The sequence below is a fragment of the Bos javanicus genome, chromosome X (genome assembly GCF_032452875.1).
Source record: "Bos javanicus breed banteng chromosome X, ARS-OSU_banteng_1.0, whole genome shotgun sequence".
Taxonomy (NCBI): Eukaryota; Metazoa; Chordata; class Mammalia; order Artiodactyla; family Bovidae; genus Bos; species Bos javanicus.
The window spans coordinates 31,957,612-31,971,621 of NC_083897.1; the positions used below are offsets into that span (position 1 = coordinate 31,957,612).

The 14,010-nt window shown below is 39.8% G+C and overlaps 2 protein-coding genes across 12 annotated transcripts in view; both read left to right on the plus strand.

The window, feature by feature from the left end:
• AFF2 (ALF transcription elongation factor 2) overlaps positions 1-14,010 on the plus strand; it is a 535,938-nt gene that overhangs the window by 182,892 nt on the left and 339,036 nt on the right. The window lies entirely within an intron of this gene.
• LOC133242490 (histone H3-like centromeric protein A) lies at positions 6,038-7,751 on the plus strand. The gene has a single exon (XM_061408675.1). The coding sequence runs from the start codon at positions 6,080-6,082 to the stop codon at positions 6,494-6,496; it is 417 nt and encodes a 138-aa protein (XP_061264659.1). The 5' UTR covers positions 6,038-6,079; the 3' UTR covers positions 6,497-7,751.

Here is a 14,010-nt window from a genome sequence, read left to right on the forward strand (position 1 = left end):
CCTTACTTTGCTCTTGTCCTGCATGGTCATTTGGAAATCCTAATCTTCATTTTCCCTGGATGACTTAATACAGGAGTGTGATACTTAAAAGGCAGAAAGCAACCTACTTTGAAAGAAGGGGCATCTAATGGGAGGCTGCCCCTCCCATTCTTGCCCCTTCTCTTGTCCTGGTATCTGCTGCTGTTCCCTCTTTACATGGCAGTTCCGTGACTAAGGACTAGTTTGGAAATAATAGCACTGGCCCATCAAGAGCTGGCAGCATGTATCAACACCTCACTGACAGAACAAGAGGCACAGAAACAGTGAGATCCACTCCAGTGTAATCTTCTCTCTTACACATTCACAACACAGTTGTCCCAGATATGGAAGAAACCCAGTGTTTTCGCTCAGTGCTCAGGTACACCAACTAGATGTACATTTCCAAAAAGAGTCTGAGCTGTCATCTGCTCTAGAGATGATGACCCAGGAGCAGCCTGTGTGCACGCATAATATGGGTCTCTAGGAAGGACTTGAGGGAGGGCTGGAGAAAAGCTTGGGCCCCTAAGGTTAGGAGAATATACAGGCTTCAAGGGCAGTGTGGAAACCAAAAATAGGCAGAAAGGGAATGAGAAGCTAGCTAGCCTAAGAGACAATTTAGAAGGGTGTAGATTAAAACATGGGCAGCAATATAGACAGGGTGGGGCCTTATGGAGCTTTGAACCTAATGGAATTGATGTGGCTAAAACTCTGACCAAGTCTGGAAATTCATCCTATTAAATCTTGATGCACTTTTCAAAAGCACTTACCATTAGAATTCAGCCCCAGTTCCTGGCGCCAAGAGTTCCAAGCGTGAGGTTCTGAGTCCCTAGTCAAAGTAGCCATCTTTGATGACTTGTAGCATTATTTTGAATTATTACTGAAAAAGCTTGTCCATAGAGAGGTCATGATATTTCTTTGAGTTTTCCTGGCTCTTGCTAGGAGGCTGATGTGTGTTTGTGAAGTGCATTTGGCTGCAGTAAGGGGTTGAATCATCAGGAAAAAGAGACATTCTAAGATATACAAATAAGCAGATATGATGATATTAGTGTGTTGAGAGACCAGAAACGATTACTGAAATTAAATGTACATGCGTGTGTGCTCATATTTGTTGCTGTGTCTATACTTATTTATATAGTGGGGACATTTTAGTTTCCATCCTTGAAAGTTTCCTTCCTTCTTATAATTTCTGTGTTGATAATAATGATATTAATAAATACTAATAAAATCCAACCCACTTTATTGCCAAAGGTCAGCATTTCAATTGAATCATGCTTTTTAAAGAAATGACATATTTAAAAACAATCTATTATCATTCCAGGCAACCAAAAGAAAAAAAAAAACTGTTCTGCAGTTGCACTTAGAAGAATTTTTGGGGAACTACATCTGAAAATAGTAAAAGACCTATTTATATCAAGTGGAAACTGAGGGTTGCTCGCAGGTGGTGTTTTATTAGGAAATGAATTTGCTAATAAATGTAACGTTATGCCTGGTTTAACTACAGATGTTTTGCTTCTTTTTTCATTATGATTAAAAAAAATCTGGTGTAGATAGTTTTGCATTTTGGTACAATGTGTTATTAGTATCTTTTGGGACGTAAATAATTCCATGCAAATGGAAGGATCAGTGACACATTAAGCATTTTCATCCTAGCTCAATAGGCTTTCAGAAGTACAGTAAGAATGTGTAGAGTGTCATCACCATAAAGGATCATTTGCCCTCCAAGGTGCTCTTGGCTGTGACCTAAAACTATCTGAGGCTCCAACTGCCTCCAAATTGGAAGCCTTTAGAAAAGTTGAACGAAACTGATATGAATAATGGGATTTGGCTTTAGCTTATTTTAGTGGCTAGCTTTGTCAACCAGCTGAAAAGTTATTGTTCACAGTTGTGACTGCGCTTGCTTTGTTTTATATCAGATGCAGTGAACACTGGGGGGTAATTAGCTTTATTTATTGTAAGTGAATAGGAAGCTCAGGTCCCTCATGCGAGAACAATAGAGAATGCTGGGAACTTACCATTCGTGTACTGGTTGCATCCGAGCAGCTACACAGAAACCACTGAGGCAGATCCTTCAAAGAATGGAAGGCCATTTAGCTGCTGTGTGCAAGCCATGCTAAGCATTTCTTTACTTGATATACATTGTGAATTTATTTCTTTGTCCATTCTTATGGAAATAAGATAGTATTCAGTCTATGACTGTAACTGGTGTAATTCCCACCTCATTGGTAAAAAATGGAGACACCTTGGAAAGGCCTCACATTTCAAGGGTGCCAGCAGAGACTTTGACCTTCAGATTTATTCCATTGAAGTATAAGAACCAGAAAGCTTTGTATATTCTCTGCCAGTCCATTATCTAGTGGTTACTTTTTTCTTTATGCTTTGGACTAACTCTTCCAATTTCTTGATCTCATTGGGATTAAAATTCCTTTTCCTTACCACACCTCTTTATCTGCCCCTGCCTCAACTTTAGTGTCCCCCTAAGCTGAATGAAGTGACCTTCACTGAGCATCTGAAAAGAATAGTCAATAATGGAAGTAGGACTTGGAGCCTCACATTCTTTGTGATGGAGAGGTCAGAGCTGCTAGGAGAGGATTTAATTAAGATTGTCATATTTCAATAATTCAAAAAGATGTTTTGGGGAGGGGTGGCTGAGACCCTCCTCACATTCATAAAGCTGTCTCACCAGAAAGTGATGCATAGAAGTAACCCTGGAAGGTTTCACAGAGATGGAATGCAAGATAGAGGTTTTAATTTAATTTTTTATTTTATATTGGAGTAGAGTTGATTTACAATGTTGTGTTAGTTTCAGGTGTACAGCAAAGTGATTCAGTTATACATATACATATATGTATTCTTTTACAGATTCTTTTCCCTTATATTCCTATTATAGAATATTGAGTAAAGCTTGCTATACAGTAAGTCCTTGTTGATTATCTTTTTTTATATATATAATAGTGAGAGAAGGCAATGGCACCCTCCTCCAGTACTCTTGTCTGGAAAATCCCATGGACGGATGAGCCTGGTAGGCTGTAGTCCATGAGGTCAAGAAGAGTTGGACACGACTGAGCGACTTCACTTTCACTTTTCACTTTCATGCATTGGAGAAGGAAATGGCAACCCACTCCAGTGTTCTTGCCTGGAGAATCCCAGGGATGGAGGAGCCTGGTGGGCTGCTGTCCATGGGGTCGCACAGAGTCGGACATGATTGAAGTGACGCAGCAGCAGTGTCTATATGGTAATACCAAGATCCTAAGTTTTCCTTACTCCCCTTCCCCCTTTGGTAACCATAAATGTTTTCAAAGTCTGTGAGTCTGTTTCTCTTTAGTGAAGTCAGACAGAAAGACAAATATCATATGATATCACTTATATACAAAATCTAAAAAGATGATACAAATTTACAAAGCAAGATAGATTTTGAACTTGACCTTGAATACTGGGTGGAATCACAATAGATGAAGAGGGATCTGGAGGGCAGAACAGTTCACTTGTATGCAAATGAGTGATGGGTGGAGAGACTTGCAGGTAAAAAAAAAAGATAAGAACATGCGAGGTATATTCTGATGATAGACTGCTGTGTCTGCAACTGCGGGTTGGGACCAGAGTGAGACAGAGCTCAGAAAGCCAGAGTTGGTAATGTCTAGAATGCCTGGGCGATGTGGCATCCAGACTATGATGCTGGACTTGAAGCTCCATTATCCCAGTGGCTTCATGGGGGCTGACCTAGGAACTCAGGCCAGTCACTGTCACCGACTTGAGCAGTTATTTCTGAGCTACTGTGTTCTCCATTCCATTACCTGAAAGCACATCACATTTCTTGTTCTGTGGGCATCGGTTTCCTCACATGCTTTCTGGAGGCTCTAAAGTCGTGCTGAAATGGTTGGTCTAAACCACTCTTCTCCCTTGTCCTCTGTTAGCCCATCTCCCTTCATTCTCTCTAGCCAAACTCAGGAAGAGAGGTCAACTTTGGCTTCCTAAAGATTATGTAAATACCTAACTCTCTTTTTTTTTCCCTTCTCATTTCCTCAAGTCCTCTTCTTTAGCATATATATATATATTTCTTTTCTAAGGCTGTATGTAACTGACTCCACCATTAGCATCCCAGAACCAAGTTAGCTATTTCAACATTCCATTTTTTTTAAATTAATTTCAATGATTTGGTTCAATGCAATGATCTTGGAGTTCTGTGCTTGTAAATCCCTTGTCACTTTGAACATTTTTTTTCCAGTTGGAAAGATCGATTTATTCTTAATATGAAAAAAACCTTTAATTTTTATACTATGCCAATTTAAATCATCACTAATAATGATAAAACATCATGATTTATTAGTACTTGTATTAATTCTTTGTGAGCTAACTGGAAGTAAGTATTATGGGGATGAATGTGTGGTGTATCACAAAGTATAGTTTGAATGAGGTTTGCTGAGTTGTGGTTCCTATTCTAGCCTGGACTTGCTTGGTGAACTTGAGTGATTTTACCAGTGTAGGCCTCTTGTTATTGGGGGTGTTTAGATTAGCTCATCTGTGAGGTTTCTTCTAGCTGTACATCTCTTAGGATATGCTTCTCCTTTGTGGTTAAGGTGAAGGCCACCTTGTTTGTAAATTTCCTTCAGCCATTGCCTCCCTCCCACCTACCCTCTAAGAGCATGTGCCTCAGAATGACATGGAGGGTGTGAGGCCTGCCTGCCTGCCGCTCACTACCATCCTTCAGAACACTTGGGAGATTTTGAAGACTATGTCAATACAGGCAAACAAGAATTGGATCTTCTTTTGGGGTTGGATGCCAATTCCTCCTGGATTATTAGTATATTTCAACTCATTTTTTTTAAAGAAAAAAAATAATAAAACAATTATAGGCTGCATTTCACTGGAAAACACCAAACTGTACACTCAGGAAATAGCCTGCTAATACTTTTGTCACCACCCACTAACATAATGAAAGATGGAGAACTTCTATTTTCACATTACTTCTAGGAAAATATTTTGACAGATTCAGTATGCAGTAAAGTGATAAGCTTTTGTTCCGTGTGTTCCAAATCATCCTGTTATCACTGGATATATCGATTAGCTTAGTACATTCTGAGTCAGTCATAAAACAGACTGCTCACATTCTGTGTTCAAGAATAAGAAAAATTGACAGGTAGATAACCATATTGATTCATGCCAAATAGTGAATGTGAAGGGTTTTATAGAGGAGTTATAAAAGTCTTTATGGCTATTGTAAGTCTCTTAAGCATTTTTTAATTGACATGAAAGCAAATGATCTTTAATTATCTTTTTAAAAAGTGCTATGCTTTGGTTACTGAATAGAGTTTATAATATAGGTGACAATAACAAAAATCTATTGCCTTTTATACTTAGAGTTTAAAGTCATTTTCATATAATTTTTCTAGCTTTATCGAGGTATAGTTGACAACTAACAATTGTATATGTTTACAGTGTACAGCTTGATATTTTGATATACATAAACATTGTAAAATAACCTCTACAATAATGCTAATGAACATATCCATCACCTCACACAGCTACCATTGTGTGTGTGTGTGTGTGTGTGTGTGTGCACATGTGGTGAGAATACTTAAGATCTATCTTCTTAGCAAATCTCAAGTGTACAATATGGTATTATTAACTAGAGCCACCATGCTATATATTGTCTCTAGAATTTATTCATCCTGCATCACTGAAACTTTGTACCCCTTTAGCAATATCTCCCCATTTCCCCAAACCCCAGCCATCCTACTTTGACTAGATTCTCACAGAGCCTGGGATTATCATCATTCTCTTTTCACAAGGGCAGACATGTAGACTCAGAGAAAGTAAGAGTTACTAACCTATAATCACTCAGTCAGCAAATGGCAATGCTGGGATAAGAACCCAGGTCACTAGTGCTATCTCCATGATGCTATTTGGTGTCCAGTGTGCTGCTTAATATGTATGGATTAATTTTCTAAAATCAGCTTCTCTAATGGCACATGAGGGGCAAGAGAATAATGAGCTGAATCCAGCTTAAGTTGAAATTCCGGAAGATCTAGAAGGAGCCGCAGGGCTCCAGCCCTGCGCGCCCGCCATGGGCCCCCGCCGCCAGAAACGCAAGCCCGAAACACCAAGGAGGCGCCCCGCGAGCCCGGCTCCCGCCGCCCCCCGGCCGGCCCCGTCCTTAGGCACGTCCTCCCGTCCACTTGCTCGCCGGAGACATACAGTCCTGAAGGAGATCCGAACTCTTCAGAAGACCACACACCTGCTGTTAAGAAAGAGCCCCTTCTGCCGCCTGGCAAGAGAAATATGTGTTCAATTCACTCGTGGTGTGGACTTCAATTGGCAAGCCCAGGCCCTGTTGGCCCTACAAGAGGCGGCAGAAGCATTTCTAGTTCATCTCTTTGAGGATGCCTATCTCCTCTCCTTACACGCCGGCCGCGTCACGCTCTTCCCGAAGGATGTGCAGCTGGCCCGGAGGATCCGAGGCATTCAGGAAGGGCTTGGCTGAGCTCTGGCCACCCGCCCAAGTCTCTGGTTGATACCAGAGCTTCTGCCTGTAGCCAGGACCAGATCCATGGAGTACAAGGTGTTGCCTGGACTTGCTCTCTCAAAGCAGAGCGTGCGAGTTGTTTTTGTAGTTAGTTGTTTTTTAGAAGAAGACTGCATGGCTTTCCTCTGTAACAGAGGCAATATATGAGAGAATCAACACATTTCAGAAATCCCGAGAATAATTTTCAGATGAAGAGACTCTAAGGTTGACTTCACTTTGCAAATTATTCATGTGACTGATGATTTGGAAGACATCAGACTTTCTAGGTTATAGGCAAAAAGGATATTTACTGATTATTTTAAATCTTCTTGTACCATTTAAATTTTTTTACCATATATATATATTTACTTTTATTTAAAACATGATGGAAAATAAGAGAAAACCAGTCAGTTGCATGGAAGAGCCTGGTGCATCCAGCGTACAAATCTCTGTCTTCAGATTGACTTCATCATTAACGGCAGAAGCAAGTTTGTATGTGGACTGTACCTGTCAACAGATTATACAGCTTTTCAAAAACTCAATTGGGATGAAAATAGAAAATTGTTAAGGTTTGATGTTCTGGCTCCTTCTGGTAAATTCCTGCCAAAATCATTCAGAAATTCCAACTTGTAGAATTTATTTTATTCTTTATTTGCAAATCATAGACAATGTATCATAATTTATACTTCAGAATTTTTCATTCCAGGATTTTAAAGAGCCTTTTCAATGTTTTTACAGGTATTTTTATAACTTCCTTGTGGAAAGAGAATAAAAATTATTCTTAATGAAAAAAATTTGAAGCAAAGTTACTGTTATACATAGATTATACTATGTTCTTTGTGTGTTAGCATTAAATTCTTCATTTGGACCCTTTGCCAACAACCACAATTTAAACAAGAGAATTGAGGGATGTATCTTTGCCTCCAGTGGAGTAGAGTATGAGCCAATAAAATCCTTGCCCTTCTCTTGTAACTGAAAGCAGTTTAAGAGACTTCCAGGGAAATAGGAAGTGCCACCTGAAGACGTTTAGATACTGTGTGTGATGAAAATGATTAGTGAGGGTGGATACTAATAACGATGCGTCAGCCAACTGAATTCAAACTAAAGGGAAGGACCAAGTTCTGTTGTTTGATAAATTTTAACCCTTTGTAAAAACCTTTTCCTGTTCGACATCAACTCATTTTTATGTAAACATTGAAATAAAGCTTATCTATGAATACAAAAAAAAAAAAAAGTTGAAATTCCCCTGATGGGTTCATATTTCAAAAGTCAGGGGCCAAACCTTCCAACAGAGCAATTTTCCCTATGGTAGTACAGGTTACACTCATGTGTTTTTGATTTACAAATATGGTGAGAAGTAGTGTTTTTGCAATATTCCTCAATGAGTAACATATGACACAACTTGTTAGAGGACCTTTTCTTGGTTCATAAAGTTTTGTTTTTTTGTCTATTTGGTAGGATAATTTTAGCAGAATGCTCAGACAACAGAGCTAAAATCTGGATTTCTGCAGCTGAAACAACTATATTCTAGATAAACATTAGATGTGAATGAGGGATCAATTAAAAGTGGGCATGTAAAGAATTGTTATAGGAGGAACAACATGTATCTCAAATGTTTGAGGCCCCCCTGAGTACAGTAATGGGAAAAACTTACAGATCATTGAATTCCAAGAGTAGTCAGCAAGGAACAGGAAGGCTCCCTTGCTTTTATCTACATGTTGAATAGGTAAGTCTCCCTGTACCTTAGCAAAAGAGGACAGGGAATCCATATACTGCCTACTCAGAAAATCACTGAGAATCCATGAACTAAATAGTTGTGAAAGGTCTTTGAAATTTTTACCATATTCTGGAAATGGGAGATATATTGGGTTGGCCAAAAAGTTTATTCAGAATTTTCCAGAAGATGTTAGAAAGATGCAAATGAACTTTTTGGCCAACACAATATTAGTTTTCCATACGTGGTGTAACAAAAGTATCATAAACTGGGCAGGTTAAAACACCAGAAGTTATCCTTTCACAGTTATGGAGGCTATAAATCCAAAAATATATTGGCAGGGTTGAGCACTCTCCAAAGGTTCTAGAACAGGATCCTTCCTAGCCTCTTCCAGTTTCTGGTGGCCCCAGGCATTCCTTGGCTTGTAGCCACATCATTACACTCTCCACCTTTGTCTCCACATGGCCTTCTTCTCTGTATGTCTCTCTGTGCCCTCTCCTTTTCTTATAAGGGCATCAGTAATTGACTGTAGGGCCCACTCTGTATCCAAGATGACTTCATGTCTAGATCCTTAACTAATTACATCTGCAAAGCCCGTATTTCCAAGTAGTGTTACAGTTTGAAGTTCTAGGTAGACATGAGTTGTAGGGGGCCATCAGTCAACCCACTATGAGAACTGCAATCCTTCACATTTCCCAGACTGAAGATGGAGGGGGGCCAGCAGAGTTCATTAGGAAAAACCTTAGCCAGTCCACAAGAGGGAGGTGGGCTTCCACACCTCACAACTAAAATCAGGTTTACTCCTCAAAGGTTCTGAGCCAGATTCTCTTTAAGCTCTTAAATTTGACTGTGGATAAACTGTTAAATCCAATTGTGGAGAAGTGACTTTTAAAAATCCTTTAGAATAGTAACTATAATGTTTCTTTCTAATTAAGTAATAGAGAAAAAATAATTTTTCAATGCAGTTGCCTTGATTATGAGCTTGAGCTTAGGTGGGCAATTTTTTTCCATGAAGTAAATATTTTCAGTCATGTAGGCCATACAGTCTGAGGCAGATCCTCAACTGTGTCACTGTAGCATGAGAACGGCCATAGACAATACATCAGTGAAAGGGAAAGGCTATATGCCAAAATTTTATATGTGAATACCAAAACTCAAATATCCTCTGTTTTCATGTGTCACAAAATATCCTTTTGATTTCTTTCAACCATCTTGCAATGTAGAAACCATTCTTAGCCTGTGAGCCATACCAAACAACAACAACAACAACAAAAAAAAAACCAGGTGGTTGGCTACATGTGACTTGCAAATCAATGTGCTGACTTGTGGCCTAGATCAAGACAAAGCTTCAGACAAAAAACATTGGCTTGCTCTACTTGTCATCAATAGGAAGATGGCTTTGAGTAGAGAGGTGAAGAAGGTCAGTTGTGCAACTTGCAGAATCCTAGAGTTAAGAGAGGTGTGTCAATAGTGGAGGTAGGACCTGCCAGTTGAAGACAGGCTCCCTCAGGCTTATAAGCAGATGGAGGAGAAGGCTTGATACTCAGGATTATAAATAGTCTTCACACCACAAAACACATCTCTGTTCAAGGGGATTCTCTTTCCTTATTGACTCATGGGAAGAAGGGCATTTGATCTTTTGCTTTCTTAGAATTGGCATGGCTCAGCCCCTAGGGCAGGGGACCATTTGTGTGCCCACGCTGGGCTCAGAATCACAGGATACAGAGATGATCTCAGAGATAACCACTAAAAGGAAGCTGATCATATCATTTTGTCTAGGGAAAAGAACCTAGTGTAAACACAATTAGGATTCTGGAATCCCTTATGGATTGGGAGGATTAAAGTGTGTATTTGACTTGGATGTGGGGTGGGAGGGATTTCCAAGTTTCGAGGAATAGCAAGTCCTCTCACACAGCCTGAGAATTTGGATTAAATGGAATGAAAAGGCCGCTGGTTTGTGGAAGCCTCTTAGACTCTTTGTAACTGGCATGTGGGGTATTGTGTATGCATGTGTACATATACATGTGCCATTGTCTGTGTGTCTCTCTAGGGGAACCACAGAAAGCCAGTGGAATTCTGGGAGGAGAAGGCTAGAGAATGATGGCTTTCTTGGTACTTCATGAAGTTCTTGCCCAGCCTCCAAGGCAGTACTGTATCTAAGTTTTGAGGTGACTTGGAATGAAGAAATAATGGAGGAAAGGATCTATTCTGTTGAGGTTTCAAAGGTGAAATGAGGTTGAGCTAAAGCTTCAAGCTAAGATGCATGGGGAAAAAAAAAAAAAGATATCGTATCTTAGCCAAATGAATGAATCTGATAGCCCACTGCTTAAAGACTGTATCATTGAAGAATGTTACAGCTGTGTTGCAATTTCATTAACTAGGTTGGCAAAGGGAGAAGTAGCTACCATCTTGCAGTTTTAGGCATCATCATTCACATAGGCTACAGTGGGACTGATGACTTCTGAAACTGGTTAAGGAGATGACCCTGGCTTTATGGCAGACCTTCCTCTGCCTGTCATCATCTCCTGTTCATTCAGGTCTTGATGCAAACTTACTGGGGGAGCCAGCTTCCCAAGGGACATCCAGATATGCCCTCCTGGACACCTGCTGGAAATGAAGACCGTGTTGCTGCTCTGAGTGGAGTCTTGTCACATGGTCTCTCCTTTGTATTGAGACACGGAAACAATATCTCTGCGGCTCTGTGATATGTATTTGAACAAATGTGGCCTCAGGATCCTTGGAAAAATGGGAAGATGTAATATCCCTTCCCAGGCAAGATTGATGGGTAAAAAGGACCCATATGAGAGAGCTAAGTCTGAATCCACAATCCACCTAAAATAAGTCTCAAAGAAAATAGTTTTTTTTGGATATACAAGTCCAAAACCTGGCCCAAGGACAAACATATAAACAACAGTGTAATATTTCAAGTTGTTTATATTCAGCCTGATGTTATGAATTGGGATGATTTAAATCTGAAAATATTATTATATCTATTGTTGGAAAGACCCATTAGAAGAGAATGCCTGTAAGACCTCATATCTTCTTTGATTGATTGATTGATTGGATTTATTTACTGTGTTCCTCCCATTGTGCTAAAAGCTGGAAAACTGAAATGCTGAAGGCATGTTGCTTGATCTTAAGTAGCTTAAGTCAGGGAATATGGACACAAAAGCAGAAAAATCACAGTGAAATATAATATTAATAGATGATTGTTCAGTATTATGTGGGAGTGGAGAGAGCGACTAAGGGTGTGTGAAATGTTCAGGAAAGCTTCTTAAAGGAGGAAGTACCTTGCAGTGTGATTAGAAGTTCTCTTGGTGAAGAAGTGGCTGTACAGGCATTTCCTACCATGTAAGCCCACATCAAGTTATAAGTGGGCCCATTGACTCCTGGGATTCATGAGACACAAAACAATCAGCTGTGTTTGGGGAGTTAGGAGGGGATATTGCTTGGGAAGATCAGGATCTTCATGTCAGCTCTAGGTAAGGAGGAGACTTTGAATGCTACAAGTATAGCAGATAATGTTTTAGAAAAGTCACGCTGGTGGGGGAATTGCCTGGGGAATGGGGGAAAGGGGTGGTCAGTGTGATAGGGCTTGTAAGGTTTGAGGCAGAAAGACCCTGAGAAGGCTGTTGAAATATTCCAGGCCAGAAATTCTAGCAGTTTGAATTAGAGCCAATTTTGAGATAGATTTTTTTTAATATGAACCATTTTTAAAATCTTTATTGAATTTGCTGCAATATTGTTTCTGTTTTATGTTTTGTTTCTTTAACCATGAGGCATGTGGGCAAGGCTCCCCAACCAGGAATCAAACTTGTACCCCTGAACTGAAAGGTGGATTCTTAACCACTGGACCACCAGGGAAGCCCTGAGATAGATTTTAAAGGTTGATTTGATGAGATTTGATGCCTAATCAGTCGCTCAATCGTGTCCGACTATTTGCAACCCCATGGAATGCAGCACGCCAAGCTTCCCTGTCCATCACCAACTCCCAGAGCTTGCTCAGACTCATGTCCGTTGAGTTGGTGATGCTATCCAACCATCTCATCCTCTGTCGTCCCCTTCTCCTCCTGCCTTCAATCTTTCCCAGCATCAGGGTCTTTTCCAATGAGTTTGTTCTTCCCATCAGGTGGCCAAAGGATTGGACTCTCAGCTTCAGAATCAGTCCTTCCAATGAAATTCAGGACTGATTTCCTTTAGGATTGACTGGTTGGATCTCCTTGCAGTCCAAGCGAATCTCAAGCATCTTCTCCGACACCACAGTTGAAAAGCATCAATTTTTCGGTGCTCAGCCTTCTTTATGGTCCAACTCTCACATCCCTATGTGGCTACTGATAAAGCCATAGCTTTGACTAGATGGACCTTTGTTGGCAAAGTACTATCTCTGCTTTTTAATCTGCTATCTAGATTGGTCATAGCTTTTGTTCCAAGGAGCAAGCGTCTTTTAATTTCATGGTTGTGGTCACCATCTGCAGTGATGTTGGAGCCCAGGAAAATAAAGTCCCTCACTGTTTCCATTGTTTCCCCATATATTTGCCATGAAGTGATGGGACCGGATGCCATGATCTTAGTTTTTTTCAATTTTGAGTTTTAAGCCAGCTTTTTCTCTCTCCTCTTTCACTTTCATCAAGAGACTCTTTAGTTCCTCTTTGCTTTCTGCCATAAGGGTGGTTTAATCTGCATATCTGAGGTTATTGATATTTCTCACAGCAGTCTTGATTCCAGCTTGTGCTTCATCCAGCCCAGCATTTTGCATGGTGTATTCTGCATATAAGTTAAATAAGCAGGGTAACAATATACAGCCCTGACATATTCCTTTCCCAATTTGGAACCAGTCTGTTGTTCCATGTCTGTTTCTAACTGTTGCTTCTAGACCTTCATACAGATTTCTCAGGAGGCAGGTAAGGTGGTCTGATGTTCCCATCTCTTGAAGAATTTTACAGTTTGTTGTGATCCACACAGTCAAAGGCTTTAGAATAGTCAATGAAGCAGATTTGGTGAGATGAGAGTTGATTTGATGAGATTTGGTGACTAATTAGATGGGCCATTGAGAGGAAGCCCACTGAGAGGATCTAAAATGACTCAGGTTTCAGGCTAGGGCAACCAATGGCTGGTAAACACCATTATCTAAGATTCTTTTCTTTGACACACAAATCTTCACAAAGCAGAAAAGCTTCTTCTTTTATCTCTTTTATCGTCATGCTGTCATGATATTATAGGCTTTGAATGTCATGATATTTGATTAATGTTTGCACAGTGCTGTTTGTTCAAAGCTTTGTTTGAAAAAATCATGATTATTTTCTTATGCTCCAATGAAGGATTTCCTATAAATGGCCTTTTTTGATTCACCACTTAAAATTAATAACTCATAAAGATTTTATTAGTACTTTAGAAAGCATAGGAAAATATGCTGAATACTTTCTTAGAAAGCACAGAAAATAAGTGAATTTTCCTATAAGTTATTGAGTATATTAAATGTTAAATTATGTTTTGTATTTTGTAATTTTTGGAAGTCAAATGAGCACATTACCAGTTGCATTTCTCTTGTAGTGATAGCTGTGGGCTTTGCTATGATCTTTCCTGAGTTTTTTTTTTTTTTTTTCCCTTTGGACTCAAGCTGTGTACACAGGGCATCTGCTTCAAATAGAGAGTTGGGGTTAACTTCCAACCCTGCATCATTCTCCCCAACCCCCCACTCTAAGAAATAATCTTTAGTAATAAAACACATCTTTTGTTTTTGGCAGACTTGAGAGTGAAAGTGTTAGTCACTCAGTTGTGT

Bases quoted from the DNA above. Each gene is read 5' to 3' on its own strand.
- LOC133242490 (XM_061408675.1), top strand. From the start codon at position 6,080: ATGGGCCCCCGCCGCCAGAAACGCAAGCCCGAAACACCAAGGAGGCGC.